This window comes from Scleropages formosus, chromosome 19, assembly GCF_900964775.1.
Source record: "Scleropages formosus chromosome 19, fSclFor1.1, whole genome shotgun sequence".
Lineage (NCBI taxonomy): Eukaryota > Metazoa > Chordata > Actinopteri > Osteoglossiformes > Osteoglossidae > Scleropages > Scleropages formosus.
This window is the reverse complement of record NC_041824.1, coordinates 5,932,069-5,952,357: the sequence shown is the minus strand read 5'-3', so window position 1 is coordinate 5,952,357 and position 20,289 is coordinate 5,932,069. Positions and strand designations below refer to the sequence as shown.

Genomic DNA, 20,289 nt, shown 5'->3' with positions numbered 1-20,289 from the left:
GTGTATGTAATTTATGTGACAAAGGGTGCATCGGATGTCACACGCGGTGTAAAGACTGTGATGGGAGTGCGGCTCCAGTTAGCTGGCAGCCTTCATGCAGCAGCTAAATGCCCCTCTTGTGACAGTGAGAATGGCGTCGAAGATGAGGAGGACCTGTATGACTGCGTGTACGACGACGATGAAGGTGGCGAAGTCTACGAGGACCTCATGAAGGCAGAATCAGTGGCCCCGCCGGTATGTTGCCTCGCTCTGCTTGTATTTACACCGTACAGAAAACATGGTCAGTGGCGTCACTAGGGTTGGTGTCACCCCCCCATGGGCCTCCTTCCATACCAGACCGTACAGAATCCTCGTTTTGTACTATTGTTGCTCGTAAATCGTAATTCCCCTATATCGCTGAATGTAACGCCGAAGGTGGTGACATAAACAACTAGCAAAATTAAAATTATACCTTTAAATTACAATATCATACGCACAGCCTAAATGTATTTACATTTACATACTTTCTTGTGGTTAAAGTGAAAATTCAGTAAGAAAACAATAGAATTCAAAGTAAAAATGTTTAAGAACTACATTAACATTATGTTTATTTTAACATCATTGATATAGGTTCACAAATACACATACGTAACACAGGGCCAGAAGGTCAAAAAGCTACACTATTTAGAAGGTCTTTGTGATGCTACATGGTCAGACCTTCGAAATACAGATGGATTTCCAGACATTCCAGAATTCCTGTGCGCTGTCGAGCAGATCAGGTATTGTGTATGCAAATTAAAGCAAATTAAAGTTGGGCCATCTGCATATTCGTAGAGGATTCTCAGGTGTGAACGTATTTTTATCGTTACATCAAAATATGTTTCCTTGAAAAGTAATTGAACACGCAGCCCAGGGTCCATAGCATCACCAAAAAGGGGGATTTGGGTACAGTGGGCATTTGAAATGTGCCCCGAAGTACAGCTCGGATGGTCATCTCTTGTAAGCGTAGCAATAAAGGAGTGTTTGGCCCCCTTTAGAGAGCCAGTTTCTTGCTGCTCTGTGACTGTCCTGTTGTCCCGCTCGCATCAATCGCTGACCGTCTGTGCCAATCGCTCCGATCGATCGGCAGAAACAGGCCGAGACGGACGTTCGCAGCTGCTGCCTCTCCGAGATCAAGCAAACGGAGGAGAAATACACAGAAACCTTGGAGTCCATCGAAAAGGTGAGGCCCCCCGTGAAGCTGATGGCACGTGATTTTTTTTTCCCTGGATATATCGATATAGCGTTATCTGAAAGTGTATGAGCAAACACGGGGGTTTTGACCCTTCAGCGCATCGCCAGTTCAGCTCTCAGGAGTGGTGTCCCGTAGTAAAAATTATAATAAACTTATTTTAGTTGAATTTTATTGTTTCGTTTGTTCGTTTGCTCTTTCGTTTGTTTGTTTGTTCGTTCGTTCATTCAATATTGTTTCTTTTAAAGAAGCTTCTCAAAATGCTGTACAGTAAGAGTAAGGGTAAAGTACGGGTAAAGTACCTTGAGTAAGGTACTTAATGTGAGTTGCTTCGGTAAAAACACACCTAGCTGTTTTCATAGTGAAATTGTGCGTCTCATTGGATAACAAATATCTGCAAAAAAATGTTCAGGTGCATAGCTTTACTATGTTGCATATCTTTACGTAGAACTACGTGCGGGTGGTGAGCCCCGACCCACTCGGCCCAGATATCAGGTCGGTCGCCGCTGCATCCACGTCCACGGGCTCGTGCTGCACGGCGATGTCGGGTGTGCGAGAAGTCGACGGTTGTGGCTCCGAGGCCGCCCGCGTCGATTTACGCTGCTCGCGCTTTCGCCGAGCCGGTGTCTTTGCTGGTGTCTTTCGAGTCCCGGAGGCCTCGGCTTGCTCTCTAAGTGCAACCCGTCGGTCGCGAAAGTACTTTGCGTCGCGTTTCTTGGGCATTTTTGAAATTTTTAATCCGATGATCTGCCTTCGGGCCCCCTACCTCGGTCTAAATTTAGGTTTTCCTGCCGGCACGATACGCGTACGACAGCGCGGCTCTTTAGCTACCAACTGAGATGCTGGCGTCAACGCTATGACATGTGGTTCAAACGTGGCGATATCTAGCGCAACGCACCGCAACTCCATAATGAGCCAAATGTGGGACGTTACCAACGTTGCCGTTTCGCAACGTTGCCAGCTCGCTCAGGCTGAACCGGCAGCGGCCGTTCATATGTCGTGTGATGCGGTGTTCCTTCCTCTAGCCAACGGTATATGTACTATCTCTTTGTGTCTTCTCATTTACGAGCAGTTGCGGCGAGAGGGGGTTGCATTTTTATGTGACGGGTCGCATTTTTACGTGACGGTCAATTCCCAAGTTACCTCCCCTACCTAGTGAGTAGAAAGACATAGATCTATTTCAAAAAAAAAAAAAACAGTAAAAATAACATGGAAATACCCTGAGATGCACTCTGAGCCAGTATACGAGGAGGATAGCCCCCACCAGCCTTGACTGGCCTTTGCACTCATATTACCCTTATTAAGGGCACCTTTCGGGTGTCCGAAACACGAGACGCGATCGGCCGAAAGGTGGAGGGTTTTCAACGATCCAGAAACCTCTGTGCGAAATGTGGCCGATGATCTGCGCTCTTTCAACCTCAGCAGCACGTCGGCATTTAGAGGATAAGAGAATTAGAATTTTACAATGACAGTTAGAGAATTAGCATTAGAATTAGAGAATTATAATTAGCGAATTAGAATTTTAGAATTAAAATGAGAGAATTAGAATTTTAGAATTACAATTTGAGAATTACAGAATTATAATTAGCAAATTAGAATTTGAGAATTAAAATTAGAGACATAAAACTGGAGAACTGGAATTTGAGAATTACAGTTAGAGTTAGAGAATTATAATTAGCGAAAATTTTATTAGAGAATTGTAGAATTTGCATGGAGTCTTTGCTTTGCCTCTAATTGCCTCTTTATGTTTATACTTTGAATATCTGCATTTTGATAATATAAATGACTAAATGATAATCTAAATGAAATAAATCACTGACATTAGTTTGGAAAAAAGCCCTTTTCTGTGGAGCTGAGCAACTGAATCGGAAGAATTTACTGTAGTACAGTTCGGACCCTGTGCGTCACACAGGAACTCGTTGGCAAACCCGTTCTTGTGTTTTAATAACCTCTTTTTAGCAATTCTGTTTTCTCACTCTCTTTCACCATACCCCCTTTGTCCCCACGATGCGATGACCCTGACCTCCACCCATCGCTTGCCAGGAAATATGAAGCGCGCGGCAACGTGTCGGTGTGTAATTCGATTACGTCGTTGTGTTACCGCGGTACCCTCCTGCCCGATACACGCTCCTGTCGAGCACTGCCTTTATGTACGTTCTCCACCAGCGTGTCGAACCGTGGTCCGTTGGGTCCACTGGGCCCAGTGATGCTGAGTCGCACTTTGCTACCCTCGGCACTTTCCAGGTGCCCCCCCCGCAACTCCTCAAACCGTGGACACCATATCCTTCCTGCTGACTTGTCGTAACTTGTGCCGATTTCCAGTAGTGCCATCTTTCGCACCGTTCTTGACATTCACTCTTTCCACGTGTGTATTTTTACTTTTCGCAAAGGGCTCTGCGGAAGGTTCCTCAAAAAGCCCACCCAACTCCCACTTTACCAGCGACACCTTTGCCCCTCTCTTACTGGAACATAATAACTGCTTTTGTCTGGTCTCTCTACAGTATTTCATGACTCCTCTCCGGAAGTTTCTCTCATTTGGGGAAGTGGAAAAAGTATTTGTCAACATTCCGGTAAGAGGCAGCCGGCGGCACTTGTTCTGCACCTACTTTGTGTATTGGTGTGTCTGTGTGTATGGACACTCTGTCTCAGTGCATATGGACACACTCTGTCAGTGTGTATGGACACACTGCACATTTCCTCGTTAGGAAAACATGTCATCACACACAGTAACGTGTGAGTTATTGTGACATTTTGATGGCTGGTGGTGTAGAGGTTACAGCTGCTCCTTTAAACCTAAAAGTCACGTGTTCAAATCCCACCTCCAGCTGTAGTACCCTGAGGCAAGGTGCTTACCCTAAATTACTCCAGTAAAATTACCCAGATGTATAAATGGGCAAATAATTGGACAAGTAGGTTGACATAATAAGTCACTTGGGAGAAAAGCGTCGGATAAAGTAAATGTACATTAGGATTTATAGCGGTGTTGATTTACTGTATGTTCTGTTCTGTGTACATTGTGAAATTGAGTTGAAAAGTGACATTTCTCACAGTAACTTCTGTTCAGCAGGAACATTTTTTATTCTAAGGAAAACTGTCAGCAGTTTCCAAGCGCTGGAGAGCAAAGGGAAGAGTTTTTTTCCGCTTACCACTCAGTGTCATATTTACCGTACGGTACAGCGTGTGTCCCTGTCTCTTTGCTCGCTTTCTCCCCTTTACCCTATCTCTCAACCCCCCCTCCAAAAGGACACTGGGATTCACTAGGTGTTGTCTTGTTTGGTGTAGGACCTGGTCAAAGTCCACAAAACCCTGGTGGTTGAAGTCAAAGACTCCATTCTCAACAAAAATGCGCAGAACCTGTACGAAATTTTCATCACTTACAAAGAAAGGTAATTTCCTTCCGAGCGTATGGATGTGCCACTTGTGCTTGCTGCTCTGTGTGCTGCACGTGTGTGTGTTTGTGTGTGTGACAGCATCCCTCTCGCCGTCCTGCTCTAGGCTTCTAATTTATGGGAAGTACTGCAGTCAAGTGGAAACGGCCATCGCGTCTCTAGATAACATCAGCAAAGAGCGGGAGGATGTCAGACTCAAACTAGAGGTTAGATCTGCATGAATCTGCATCGATTTTGAATAATTTGCATATACTGTAAAATGTAACTATTCATTCAGGATGGTGTCATGTGTTTTATAGCTGTTCATTGTGAATTATTGTCCGATACCCCCATCTAGTGGTCAAAGCAGGACATTGCAACTTCCTCTGTATTCCGTTCCACAGTAAAATGTGCTGTGTAAAAATATTAATGCAGTATAACAGAGAGGCCAGTGTGCTTATATGTGTTTGTAAGCATGTTTTTTAAACAATTCATTCTTGACAATAATAGTAGAATATTGAAAAGGGGTGACAACAGATTATTCAAATGCGAAATGCATATAAATGTACGCATAAATGTGTAAATTATTATGTCGGGGTTGTGCAGTGTGCTCTGATTTGTTTCAGGAATGTTCAAAAAGAGCAAATAATGGCAAGTTTACACTGAGAGACCTGCTTGTCGTTCCCATGCAGAGGGTTTTAAAGTACCATTTGCTTCTCCAGGTAAGTTCACTCTGTCATAAGTTTGTATTTTCGATAGTGAGATCTGCGGATGAGTGGAAGAGACTCTCGCAGGGTGCTTATGGCTGTTTCGCGTCTTTCGCCTGTTTTCTCCTCTACACCTTCCCAAAAAAATTATAACAGACCAGAATTAAGGTGGTTACACAGCTACAGTAGGCTCAGAGGCTCACGGGAAGGAATAACGCCAAAAAAGAGGAAATGTTGCAAAATGAATTTGCTATGCAATAATAAATAATGCAATTAATAATAAACAGTAGCGTTTTATACATGATACTTCCAAATCGTTTCAGACAAATTCTCAATGGGGAAGGTTTTTTTTAATTTACTTTTTATATTTTTCTTTACTTTGACATCTTTTAATTTTATCAGATGGTCTGATCCAGAGCAGTGGAGGCACATTAGAACTTTATAGATGTGGAGCCATAAAGACAAACTCTTGCGTCTGAGTCCTGCGCTGAAGAACCAGGGTGCTGCTGACCTTTGCCCTTTGACACTTTGTCTTCATGCCTTTACCTCGGTGGAAACTTGGTGAAGTGGGAAATGATGACGATTCGGTTTATGTATAAATATATGTTCTGGATGGGCTGAAGAATTCTGCCTTTTGCCTTTGCCGTTGGCTATTTATACTCACTCGCACTCAATATATTGCTGTTTTTAACACAGTAAATATAAGAACATAGTTTACAGTAGAAAACTGTTTGAATTAATTCACTCAGCAGGCACTTAATTGCAAACACAATTATTATTAAATAGTATTATTATAGGGCGGAATGGTGGTGCCTGCTGCGTGGCGGGTCTGGGGTTCGAGCCTTACTTGGGCTGTCCTGTGACGGACTGGTGTCCCACCCTGGCTGTGTCCTCTACACGCCCCCGCTGTCAGGCGAGGCCCCAGCTTGCTGTGACCCCACTCAGAACAAGCGCTTATTGATGATGGATGGATGGATGGATGGATAGTATTATTATTTAAACATTACTATTAAATAGTATTGAAGCAACACTTTTGTCCCACATAGTAGATACAGTACATGACATACAAGCAGTTATCCAGTTTATACAGCAGAGCAGAGTAACACACACACACACACACACACACACACACACATGCTGTGGGCAGTTTAGAGTAACTAATTCACCAGAAACACTAACAATGCACCAAGACGGAGCGAACATGGGCCGGATTCGAACCCGCATCACGGTGCACGGCCCAAGTCCTGCTACGCCGCCGAGCCACTTTCAGTCTGTCTGTGTTTTAATGTACCGAAGTGTTGCTTGATATTCCTTCATAAATTTGCTGTGCCGTCAATGAACACATCCACCACTAGGGGCGCCCTCCGCCCTTTGTTCCGGCTTCGCTGATTTTGCAGTTCTCGTAAAATGCTGCCAACCCCCACCCACCCGCCTGCCGCGGCACAAAAGTGCATTTCCATGCTGGGCTTGTTAAATCTGTGAAGAATATGTCTAGTGGTAAATATTTCATCTGGTCCTTTTGTCCCTCTGTGGGTTTTTGGGGGCCGAAGGGCCGGTTGAGAGAAGGATGTGGCGAGGCAGCCACCTGTGGGGTCCCTCCTGGGGGGGCCGGCGTGCGTGATGATGAGCCAGGTGCGAGCCGCCCGTGACACAGTTGTCTTGCTGGGACGGGTGGGCGTGACACGGTACAGACCCCCCAGCGAACGGGGACTACTGCTGAAGTGAGCTTTAGAAGGTGTGTGAATGGGAGGGGCGGGGGGCGGGGGGCAGAAGGGGTGACTGGATGGCACTAAGGCTGATGGGAAATGTGACGTGGTTTCGTGACCACACGGACTGCACCTGTGGCCCTGCCTTCCTCTCCCCCTCGCTCGAACTCCCGCCCTCCTCTCGCCGGTACGGTACGCGTTCGGCTCGGCCGACACCGGGGACTTCGGGAATCTCGCAGGACACGGGGCCAGGCGACAAGGAGAAATAAAAAACATCTGCCTTGAGCTCGGCAAACGCCTTGCGCAACGCCCTCCTTTATCCGCAGCGGCGGCTGGGTGTCTCGTCCTTATGCTTTCGGAGCGAAGCAAAGCAGTTTCGCTGGAAAAATAAGAAATCATTCGCGAGGCTCTTACATTGGCGCTCCATCGGCTATCTCCACACCCCCCCGCCGCCCTTTATTTTAATGCTGTACATATGCAGCTCTCATTCGCTCTTTGTTGTTTCGTTTACAGAAACCTTCAGAAAAAAAATGTACAAGGCATTGATGTGACATACACAAGGCAGCTTTGCTCTGTGGCCAGCAGGTGGTGTAGTGCTTAGGGCTGATGCCTTAGGGCTCATATCCCACCTTCTGTTGCAGTACCCTTAAGAAGGGATTTATCCTGAATTGATACAATAAAAACTACTTGTATATATGTGTGAATAACTGATCTGGTAACTGTATCCCTGAATGTTTAAAATGCAGTTTTAATTTACTCAGAGTTCTATGTCTGTTTGGACAAAAGCAACTGCAGCTGAGTAAATGTAAGTGTGAGAAGCATAGTGTACAAACCTAAAACTGAAAGTTCCTTGGAAATAGGGTTCATTTGAATAATTATAGGAATAGTCATAAGCGGTATGGCTATGGGGCCAACAGGTGGCGTAATGGCTAAGGGCAGCCTTAAGATGAAGGTTTGAATCCCACCTTCTGCTGTAGTAGCCTTGAGCAAGGTACTCACCCTGAATTGTAATTTACATGTATTCATTTGACTGATACTTTTCTCCAAAGCGACTGAAAAATATTTATTCATCTATACAGATGGGTAATTTAGAGTAAGTACCTTGTTTCAGGGTGCTACACTTGGAGATTGAATTCAAACCAGCAACCTCAGGGTTCAAATGCAGTGGCTCTAACCACTGGATTCCCAGCTGTCCGTGGATATGGTAAAAATGACCCATCTGCGTAAATGGATAAATGACTATAAGTAGCTTAAAATTATAAGTCAGTTTTGATAAAAGTGTGAGATAAGAAAATAAACACTGAATCTTGTTCTATTCCAGGGAAACCACCCAATTCAGACGTTTATTCATTTAACTGACGTGTTTCTCCAAAGTAACTTACAGCGTTAGTCTACCTACATTTATTTACCCATTTGTACAGCTGGGTTATTCTGTCGGAGCAATTTAGAGTAAGTACCTTGCTCAAGCGTACTACAGCCGGAGGTGGGACTTAAACCTGCAACCTTTGGATGTAAAGGCAATAGCCCTAATCACTACACTACCAACTGTCCACCTTGGAGCTGTCAGATGGCCGATTCTCCTCAATCTTGAGTCTTGCCGTGAGTTATCCCTTGGCAACATTGTGCAGTGTGGCTCACACCTCTCCCTGTGTCTCGACCAAACAGGAGCTGGTGAAACACACCCATGACGTGACAGACAAGAGCAACCTGCGGCTGGCACTCGATGCCATGAAGGTAAGCGGTCGCACATGCTTTGGCCACATTGGTCACACGCCATCTTTCGCTCGTGACACACACTTGACGCGCACTCTTCTGTATGACCGGCACTTCCACGCTCCATGGTGCCGTATTCAGTCCAGCCGCCTCTGCGTTCCTGTGTGAAACCTCTGCATGCTTCCTGACTTTCTCAGCGAAACAGCCCAGAACTTTCCTGATAGTTTTCCCCAGCCGGAGTATGAGTCAACACAACATTAAAACCATTAAGGTCCAAAGGTTGACTTAACAACAGATAAACATGAACGTAACTGATTTCTTTGTTTTCTGATATCTCGACTTGAGATGGAAGATCCCCTCTTTTCTCTCTGCGATTCTGAAAATGACTTGTTTTGTAGGACAGTGTGGATGTCAAAGACAGTCTCCTTACATTTATGTGATGGTGGCACGGTGACACAGCGAGTAGCGCTGCTGTCGAGAATATGGGTTTGATCCCTGCTCAGTCTGTGTGGAGTTTGCATGCTCTCCCAGTGTCTGTGTGGGTTTCTTCTGGTTGCTCTGGTTTCCTCCCACAGTCCAAAGACATGCTGTTTGGGGTTCCCCCATAGTGTGTGAGTGAGTGGCACAGAGAGAGTGTGTTTCACTGATGTATGGATGAGTGACCCATTGTAAGTAGTGCATTTAGCAGTGGAAGTCACCTTGGTGTATAAGGTGTGTGGGTTAGTAACACTACACAGTATCCATTGTAAGTTGCTTTGGAGAAAAGTGTCTGCTAAGCAAATAAATGTATTTCTCTAAAGCCACTTATACTTATTTGCCCATTTGAGTAATTTTACCAGAGTATTTTATGGTAAGTACCTTGCTCAAGGATACTACAGCTAAGGGTGGGATTCAAACCTGCAACCTTCATGATCAAGGGCTGCATTTACCAGCTGACCCTTACTCCAGGCAACCACCAGCGCTCCCGCTACCCTGAGCTCTAGGAGCCTCCCTTGCCCACCCGAGCTCCACTGTGCTGTTGGGACTATCTGTGAAAGGGAATAAGGCTGTAGAAGCAACTGGCAGAATCTTGTTTCTTTGCTCCAGCTCACAGTGTTTCTTCTTTGTGTTTTTTGTCTCAAGATTTAATTTGGAAGACACTGTAAATAAAAACTCCGCACTGATAATTTACTTGACAGTACTGCGCTCTTCCAATATTTACGATGTGCTGCAGTTTTATAGCATAACGTTATAATCATTTTCGTTCTCTTACAGGCGACAAAAACATACCGAAAAATTGTTGGGATAAGTCTCAAGCAACTTGAATTTTAGTTATATTTATAGAGTGATTACATTTATTCATTTAGCTGACACTTTTTTCCAAAGCAATTTACAATGTTAAAGTTATAAGCTTATAATTATTTACCCAGCTGGGTAATTTTACTCGAGCAATTTTAGGGTAAGTATCCTGCTGAAAAGTACTACAGCTGGAGATCAAACCTGCAACCTTGGGGTCTAAAGGCAGTAGCTGTAACCACTACGCTACCAGCCATCTCCTGATTATGTATAAATACTGCATAAACAATTTAAGCAACTTAATTATCATGTTACGTGCATGAGCCAATGGCTTCTATCGACCCTGTAACTCTTAAAAGAGCGAATTTCTGATTTAGCTACCAGTCCAGTGGTCTTTCGAAGAATCACGGTATTGTTCTATTTACTGCATTTTAAATGCTTTTTAATTGTACGGAACTATTTTATGCTACTGATTTAAATTTAATGGAAACTAACCCCGAAGTAAACCTGCATGTTTCATGTAGGTGTCTGCACCGTGGGAAGACTCGAGATCCTGGGTTCGTTTAATATCTGAAATTTTTCGGTAGTTCACAGTAGATCATACAAGTGTACGACAATGGGTGGCTTTTAAATAACACAAAGTATTCTCATAAGAGTTGTCATGTGAATGTTATAATGTGCATTTACAGTTATAACACTCTGACTGGTGGACCTGTTTAGCTGAGAAATGTGTTGAAAAACAGCATCTCTTGATTGGTAGACCCTGGGCCTTAATTGAGGCATCCCATAATGCTCTTTGACAGGCAACGCTCCTGTAATTGAAGTAAATTACTAGAAGAAGAAAATTGCAGATTGCTCCGATGGCCTTGATGACTTCATTTGGCAAAATTATCAGCTTAACATTGATCGGTGGAGAGGAAGGGTGTTATTTAGATAACATGGTTCACTTTCTTCGAGTGTTTTCCCAAGCATTCGTGCCAGAGCGATTCCGGCCTCTTTAGCGCTGATGAAGGGTGCATTTCGAGAGGCACTTGCGTCTGAGCCGAGGGCTCGGCATCTGCAGCGAGATTTATGCGGCGGCTGTTTTGCTGCCATTTAATCATACAGTCATCACGGATGTGTGCTGCCGAGATGCTCTGAGTGTGACACGGGATGCTGTAAATCTGGTACCTATGAATAACTCTCCTGGCACAAACGTATGTGAGAACATTTTCGATGCGCTGCCACGCATACCTGAACCTGCGCAGAGCAGGTGTTTGGTTGCGCGCTTCGGCACGCCGACTGGGATGCAGCGGTCGGTATTGGAATTTATTTGCATGACAAGCTGACGGTGGATTTATGCTGCTCTTTTATGTTGTTTGTCGTGCAGGACCTCGCTCAGTACGTGAACGAAGTCAAGAGAGACAACGAGACCTTGCGGGAGATAGATCAGTACCAGAAGTCCATTGAAAACCTGGTAAATCATCAAACTGACTGCAGCGAAATGTGAATTTACACTTTAAAAAATTAATTCACAGTAGTAACTTTCGAATGTTGGCGAAGGACTGTGGTTATGATGTGAACTGCACTTGTACTCGAATTCCCAGTGAATAGTCTCTTCAGAACAGGCAAGGTCATAATCATGGTCATGTCACATCTGTCCAAGTCAACAGAACAACCTCTCAGTGTTTGAAATTCAGCCATGTCCAAGAGATCATGTTTACACACACTTTCAGTAGTGCAACCTTCATCTCATATCCTTGCCATGTTATTTCTAGGATAGAAATAGGATAGATACTTTAGTGTGCCATGGGTGTGGTATGACGGTGGTGCACTTCTTCTGTCCTTGCAGAATCAGTCTCTTAAAAACTACGGTCGTCCAAAGGGCGATGGCGAGGTTCGAATGGCCACTGTTGACAAGCGTGCTAAACAAGACAGGTGAGCGGATTTCCTTACCTCTCACTTTCTTACCTTTTGCTGAGGTAAGTCGATGTAGTCGAGGTTAACAACGAGGGGACCCCTGTGTCGTCTTGTCTTCACCGATGCAGACATATCTTCCTCTTTGATGGGGCCGTGATCATCTGCAAGAGGCGGGGGGACAACTATGAGATGAAGGAGGTGATCGATCTCAACAACTTCAAAGTGACTAACAACCCCTCAACAGATAAAGAAAATAAGAAGGTCTGTAGTAAATCTGTGGCTGGTTTTCAGCTTTTGAGTGTGATGATAGCTCTCACCTATATAAGGGACAAACTGCTCCAGCCTAGCATGGCTGGGCCTTTGAAAGCTACGCAAGAACAGAAAATTGGGTTGAACAGCTTTCTTGTCGTTTTTTCAAAACAATAGCTAAATTCCAACAATTTTAATTTTGTTAAATGACATTGGGTCCTCAACTTATGAACACAACTGGCACCGGAAGCCTGCTTATAAGTAGTTTTATTTGTAAATCCAACCACTGCGTCACAATAAACAAAAGCTTAACAATACAGACCTCGGTCGATTTATTCGTAAATTATAAAATAATGAAAAAGCCTTAGGTGAAGATATAATGAATAAAAATTTGCGGCAAAATTTTATTTATCCCATTTTCACCAACCGCTCGTCCAGTGCTGGGTCGATCCAGAGACTATCCTGGAAACATAGTGTGCAGGTTACACGACGGAGGGTTTATTTTATTATGTTTTATTCACTTGAAACAATTTTAAAATAAAATACATCATATCCTTAACCTCCAGTTAATGGTTGACCCATTCATCACATAAGCATTTGCAGTGTTTGTTAGCATTTCAGTTTTCTTTGTTCTCTATATGAGCAATTTATATGTATTATACAGACACATCTCAATTTATATTCTGGATAGGTTCTGTAAAATTCATGAAAAGAGCTATAGTTCATAAAAATATGGTGTAAGACTTGTAACATTTTTATTAACTGCAATACTAGTTACATTACAATTAAAACTGATTTAAAATGAATTAAAATAAAACTACGTCATCTCCACAAACTGATGTGTAATGCAGCATATTGACAGAATTATCCATGAACATGTGCAATGTTACCCATTTTGTTATTGATCAAAAAAACTGACAAAACACTCTACTGGATGTAAACTGAAACCAATCCCACATTCCTTTATTTGCCTGCTCTTTACTGTCAACTAATGGCCATCTGTGGAAGTGCAGGTGACATTTGCTTCTCAACGAATTTTTGAAGATAGCAGGAAAATGTAATAAAATAAACTATAATATGTGCAGATATTTTAAATGGTATGACTATCATTCGAACACAAGTATGCAATGTACTGAATGTTAGGATAATGTGACAGTATAGTAGCCTTATCACAGCTTATGGTACATACCAGTTTTAAGAAGAAACAGGGACAGATCATTGGGAGTGTGTAGCAATGTGTAATTTCCTGAATAATTATATATTCTGAAGCTCTGTAAAAAAATTTCCTTCGCTAGCCAGCACTTTAACTACACGGTGAATATTTCAACATATCAAAGCATATAACTTGCCTTTTTGGTAAGCACTGAAACTAACAATGAGGAAATTTAAAAGTTAATATTTTCATAGCAGATTTAAATATTGAGACCGTCTTATTTCTGTACGATTCCTTTCACAGTTGTACTGTATGTGTTCTGCTTGAAAAGATCTGTCACCAGTTCAGGGTTTTGTCACGTTTGAAGCACAAGACAGCCAGTTCCTTGTAGCTGAGCATTATAGGGGATTAGGAGCATTTTATCGTACAGAGAAGCAAGCCTATTTCATGCCTTGTTAGTTAAATGTAACACTATGGAATCAGGCCAGTATTTTACTGGCAACCATGGATGTGACTGCAAAAAGTGTATGTTTTTTTTTTTTTTTTTTTTGCTGTTTTAGGGAAACTATAAGCAACTTTTTTATGTAACTATAGAGAGTTGTGCCTCGATTTAATTAGAATTAACCATAATAATTAAGAGCATCATAGACAAACTGAGACAGTTGGTAAATGTTTAGAAGGAAAAATCAGACAAAGATTAACTGAACATACGTAGATGAGAATTTAGGAAGGACATCTTCAATATTCTCATGTCAAAGGTGTAGCTGTTTTTTTTTCTTTCGACCCCATTTGATTACTCAGCCGGACTTTTCTGCAAACCTTTATGTACGACTTCTTATAGACAGATAAATTTGTGGTATTTATGATCACGGCTACTCAGCACCTGGCTGGCTTTTTTCGGTATGTGACGTTCGTGGTATGTGACCGATGCGGCATTTTTGTTGCTTGTTGTCAATGGCTTCACGTTTGGATGCAAGTTATACTAAAACGTGGGTAATTGAATCTTATGGCGCTGCTTAATTCTTGCACTTGCAGTGACAAATGTACCGCAGCTGAGTGGATTCAGAATGCAGGTGGAGAGCCATGCATCTGATGCCCCTGAGACGGGAGGGTCACACTTTTTTCAGCCTCCTTTACAGCACAGCTAGTGGTGCGCAGCTCAAAGCAGCGAGAGAAAATGAGTGACTGTTCGGAATCACGTTAGTCCTTTTCAGGTGGGACTTTAAGCCCGGTTGCTGATGTGACGGCTTAGAAGGCTCTCCTCTTCCTGCAAAATTAATTTGCTCCTTTAAAGTGAGGGGGTTTGCCTGAATACCTCTCCTCTTTTTTCTAATAAATAATTACCAGGTCAGTAATGGCTGGGGATAAAGTTATTATATTCCGTTTAATTACCTTTAAATACTTAAGTGATGGAAATTGGAAAGAAATTTAATTAGTATCCTCTCACAGTCCTCACTCCTGTTGTCCCCTGGAGAGACATGTCCTCTAACAGCTGTTCCCGAATGAGCTCATTTTTCTAGCCAGGCCTTAAGTGCAATACCGTAGTTCTAGGCAACCGTCACCCCTAAACCATTCCGTTTTGTGCTTGTAGTGTTAATTCAGCCCCCTGATTGCATGCACACTTGTTGTTCTTGTTGAAAACACGCACGCATTTTTGCCCTTTGAGTCTGGAAAAGAACAAGCAGCAATATATTGCATTTCACAATAAAATGTGTCCAAATTCAGGTTCTCTCAGCATTGTATGTGTTTACTTAAAAACCTCAGACAAAGCATTAGTGAATAAAGAAATCTATGTAAGTCTTTTATGTATGCATTCAGTATTCATTATTTGCTCGTCAAATGTGCCATTGCGTTTCAGCAAATAATCGCATTTGATGCACGTCATCAAATGTGGCACTGGCATTGCAAATGCGTTCCAGACCCTATCTTGAAATAGAGAGTCAGACACAGTATACTGTGGGCAGGAGTTTTATTCTATCTGTTATTAACATGAACGTTCAGCATTCGTCAGCATCTGGCCCCCTTCAGTTTGTTCAAATACTCTATCTGCATAGGCAAAAAACAGTGCATTGACAATAATGCAATTATTAAACATTAATAACGAAGATTAACGTACCTTGACTTATTCACTGTGAAAGCATACCTATATTTAAATTTATTAAATTCTTTCTCAGAACAATAGAAAATGTTCACCACACAAATATAATAGCTATAATAAAAATAAAGAAAAATATACTGTGAAAGTTTTTTCAGTTTTATTAACTTTGAGAAATATCAACATTAAAATGAAATGAATCTAACTGAAAATAGAAACACCTAATCTCTGTGCCTGTTGAGTGCTGATCGTTTACTGATTCGTTCCATACACCTGTGGGACATTCTTGATATTGTTCATAAATGCTGAGGAACACCAGACACAAGCTGTAAACAATGTGGAAGCAAATTGCAATAATCCATCCAACATTCCTGCCGTGTCTGAGTGCTTTTTACTGCCAACTCTTGGCTGTGTGTGGTAACACAGGTTGTGTTCTCTCTGGAACCGACAAATTCTTTTAAAATAGGCAAGCCAAAAAAAAAAAAAAAAACAGAAAATAGATAAATGAATAAATAATACATAACTAAATGAATACGATGGAGGACCGTTTGTGTCTTTCCAAAAATTGTTCTTCGAAAGAACCCTCACAACAGGAGGACCTGCTGCATGTATATTCCAATAAATTAGGGTTCCATACGCATGTAACTTGCTGTCGCTCATGCCTCTCCTTCAACCAATATCCGCAGTGGTCGTATGGGTTCTACCTCACCCATCTTCATGGACAGAGTGGCTTTGAGTTCTGCTTCAAGACCAAGGAGCTGAAGAAGAAGTGGCTGGAGCAGTTTGGCATGGCCGTGTGAGTGGCAGCAAGCGCTGGGAAATGGGTCTTTCAACAATTTACCCTTTAAAAAGACACAAATTTACATTTATTCATTTAGCAGACGCTTTCCTCCAAAGCGATGTACATTTCATAGAAAATACAATTTGTGCATCAGACACAAAATGAAAGAATGTTTTTTTTTGTCTTATAAAGTCTGAATTGTAATATATTATGCAAAGAAAAACTATTTTTTCCATAAAGTGTTACTTTGAATATACAAACATTTGTGAAGGAAAAAAAAAACAGGTAGAAACCATGTGATATAAGTAAGTGTGACTCAGTGGTGTTAAACAAGCAGCACTGAGCCTGAAAAATTGTTTTGTTTGTGTTGAATTACAAATCTGGTCTCTTTACACTGGCTGGTGTCTTATCACTGATCAAACAGGCACATCTGACCGCAGATGTGACGTGACGCACACGACACGAAAGAAAAATAGAGCAGCGTGTTCATAGAAATATCAATTAAAGGGACATTCGTGATGCACTTTATTGTATTGGGCAACACTTGGTGGAAAACAATGATAACGGCTACAGTTATTTTACAGCAGGTGGTGCAGTAGTTGTCTTTGAAAAGCCAAATGAATTTATTGATTTTTTTTTTGTTTGTTTTTTACATGACAGTGCTGGCACCTCTAGCGCTGGAATTAAAAAAGAAAAATAACAAGAAATTTGCCAGATCTACGATCAAAAAAAAAAAAGGATGTTGATTAATTTCTAAATTACTAACATGATGAATAATTAAAAAAAAAAAAACATTAAAAGAAAAATTTTCTTTCTTTGTAGTTCATTTTTTATATGTCTGCAAGGTAGAAATTAGTACTGACATTTTCTCGTAACTCTGTTCTGGGTTACTTAAAAAAATAAATTCAGACGTTCAGGTCATAAATGGGAGTTACAGAACAGGACTATATTAAGTAAATTAGCAAATGACTTGGAGTCACTAATGAATTTTTTCCAAAAAAAAATTTTATTATTCAGAACACACAGTGCATCGTTGTGTCCTTCTGCTGCAGATCCAACATCCGCCCTGAGAACTGCAACAGCAACTTCCACGAGTTCAAGATGCACACGTTTGAAAGGATCACGTCTTGCAGCTCCTGCCACATGTTACTGAGGTGATGCTCTTGTCCAGTTCCTGGGCATCGGAAGGCTTCTTGGCTTCGGTTGGTTTTTTCACATCCCAAAATCTACACCTCAGTAAGAGTCTAGACCCAGAGGTATGATTCCCCTTCTTTGAAGGTTCACAGGACAGTGTGGGACGTTGAGAAGATTTCCACAAAGGTCAGAGGTAGAAAGGACAGCATAGCAAGGAAGAACATTTGATGACTTTGAGATGACGCATGACCTATGTCAAAGTCACGCCCAATGACCTCAGCACTGTGCTCAACCTTGTCATATTTAAGCCTTTAAGACCAAAGATTTCTGCCGATTTTGTTTAAATTTAATTTGGTGTGTGATGAGGCGCATGCTAAGAAATTCAGTAAAATTTTTAAATTCAGTTCATTGTAGGAGAGCGTACTACACGAGTGATGCAGAGTGCTGAACAACAGAGCGCAAATGACGAGAACAGAAACAGAAATAAAGGCAGAGGAACAGTAATTTAGTAAGCCAGCTAGCAACTGAGGAAATGAAAAAAAAACTCCCAACCATAAAGTGCCAATGGCAGTCCACGCCTCCTGGGCATTCTAGTCGATTACAGTGAGACTGTGTAAGATGAGTCTATAACTCGAAAGAACACTTTGTTGGGCAACACAGACATTGTGTCTATGATGACAGAAATTATGGCCTACTCTTGAAGCGGCTAATCCAGTGGGTGGTATGAGGTGGTCATTAAGTCCATGTCTGAAAGAAATGGGGAGCTCTATGCCCTATTGCCTAAACTGACATCCATTTCTTCTGTTTCAGAGGAATCTTCAACCAGGGATACCAGTGCTCCAGATGCGGGGCTGGGGCCCATAAGGAGTGTCTTGGGAGGTTTGATGCCTGTGGGAAAACCAGTCCCGGTGAGGCTCCTCTTTAGAAGCTGCCCTTATTGTGTTTTTTGGATCTATGATGACTTGATGGCCTGAAAATGATGAGAGAAACACCCCAGTGCCTTATCATTTGGTTTACGACCTTGTTACTAGTATGATTTGGTCCTGGGTATGCAGCACTAATACTAGCATTAATTTCCAGTTCTTAATATGTACTTTCAATGTTATCTCAGAAATGTTAACTGTTCAGTACCTAACATCTACAGTACGTTCAAAAGTTTTAGGCACTTGGTTGGGGAAAAAAGCTGTAAAGTGAGAATGCTTCCAGAACTAATGCTCATAATTAATAAACTTCCTACAAGCTTAGTAACCATCCATCGATAACAACCGCTTGTCCCGAGCGGGTTCGTGGCGGGTTTGGCCGAGTCCCGCTTTATGGTGGGTCTGGGGTTCGAGTCCTGCTTGGGGTGCCTTGCGATGGACTCGCGTCCCGTCTGGGGTGTGTCCCCTTTTCCGCCAGCCTTGTGCCCTGTGTTGCTGGGTTAGGCTCCGGTTTGCCGCGACCCTGCTTGGGACAAGCAGTTTCAGACAGTGTGTGTGTGTGTGTGTGTGTGTGTGTGTGTGTGTGTGTGTGTGTACTTTCTTTAACAACATGCAAAACCCTTACTGTAATACTATAACTTTTTGCAAAAAGAATGCTTGGAAATCTAAAATATGCTTTTTCCCACTGACACTAATGCAGAAGACATTAAATAACCGTCTTAAATATTTTTGCGAAACATCTAAGTGCTTAAGACTTTTGCACAGTACTGTATATAACAGTAGCTAAGAATGTCAGCCGAGTGAATAACATGTACATTAATCGTAAAGCTACTTGCTTTCCAAAGTTCAGATGTTTGTGAAAACAGATGGTTAAAAGTATTTAAAACATTAATTAGAAAGCACAGCTTTTCACAAGTCGCATCTAGGAACACGGCCCAGAAACAAATGAAACTCTTGCGTAGCTATGCTTGGCCCCATAATAGCAAAATGAATATTGCTCATTTGTGTGTTGTAAGATAAACGGCATGCCACAAGATAATGAGCGGGCCAGTGTGTATGCAGAGGTACCCGTGGAACGCCTGATATTGTTTGCCTTGGCATTGCTCATCGAAACCATAGTGTGAATGTAATAACCGCACCACCATCCGCACCTGGGTACTGCAAGGTCCTAACGTGATTCCGCGGTGCCCTGCAGACGGCTTTGAGACACTCTGTGAATATACTTGTCGCTTGAATATTTTCTCTTATAAACTTTTACTATCCAAAGTTTGAACTTAGGCTTTGCATGTTCTCCGCATATACAATTGGGAACCTAATGAAGGAAAGTCAGTGTTTGTTTGAAGATCTGTTTTACCTCTACATATTGGCCGTGATGTTTTGAGATATGTACATATATACATATATATGTAAGTATGTACATATACTGTATGTATATGAACTCAATTCCTGGTGTTAGAGGGTTAAAATGTAAAAAGTCTCACCGAAAATAAAAGAATAACAAAAATAAAGGCATTTTCAAACATAAAAACCCCATCAATATATTTTATAAAATATGTAACAAAATATTGAACTTCATCAATTATTATCCAAATTATGAAAAAATCGGGAACAAGAATTGTACATGGAGCGGACAAAAGAATTTTTGGGCAGAAGAAACACTTTATTTTCATAGTGCATAGCCATGTAAAAGCATATAAAAGCAGATTATATGATTTGTGTAACTGAGTTAATAATTTCATGTTTGTACAGTTTATTTCCAAAAGTTTTTATTGAATCTGCCGCTTTAGTTGTGAGGTGGATTTACCGCAATCAGCGCTGTGATTGGTTGAGACAGTCAGTATAACAGGAAGTAGGAAGCAGGGCGTAGGAAATGTAGTTAGTAGCTAGTGTTGCTAGAGGAAGCATAGTCGGAATGCTTTCTAGAGAGAAACAGAGTAGTCAGTGAATAAAATACCCGTCGTGGATGTAAAATCAATGCATTGCCGAGAAAAATGCTGTTGTATGAAAAAATGCTCTGTTTTCATTAGTGTTGCAGTTTTTAACCGTTTATTACCCTGTTATATGAGGGAAGGCTGTAAA

At 41.9% G+C, this 20,289-nt stretch overlaps 1 protein-coding gene across 3 annotated transcripts in view; it reads left to right on the top strand.

Annotated features, from left to right (window-relative positions):
• The window catches only part of vav3 (vav guanine nucleotide exchange factor 3), a 73,373-nt gene that overhangs the window by 29,070 nt on the left and 24,014 nt on the right, over positions 1-20,289 (top strand). For all 3 annotated transcript variants that reach the window (XM_018741207.2, XM_018741206.2, XM_029246190.1), the window contains exons 5-17: positions 126-234; positions 1,109-1,201; positions 3,712-3,780; positions 4,493-4,596; positions 4,706-4,805; positions 5,205-5,300; positions 8,657-8,725; positions 11,349-11,435; positions 11,811-11,896; positions 12,007-12,139; positions 16,062-16,171; positions 17,209-17,310; positions 18,101-18,198. In XM_018741207.2, coding sequence (XP_018596723.2) covers positions 126-234; positions 1,109-1,201; positions 3,712-3,780; positions 4,493-4,596; positions 4,706-4,805; positions 5,205-5,300; positions 8,657-8,725; positions 11,349-11,435; positions 11,811-11,896; positions 12,007-12,139; positions 16,062-16,171; positions 17,209-17,310; positions 18,101-18,198 — 1,256 coding nt within the window. The remainder of the gene's footprint in view (positions 1-125; positions 235-1,108; positions 1,202-3,711; positions 3,781-4,492; positions 4,597-4,705; positions 4,806-5,204; positions 5,301-8,656; positions 8,726-11,348; positions 11,436-11,810; positions 11,897-12,006; positions 12,140-16,061; positions 16,172-17,208; positions 17,311-18,100; positions 18,199-20,289) is intronic.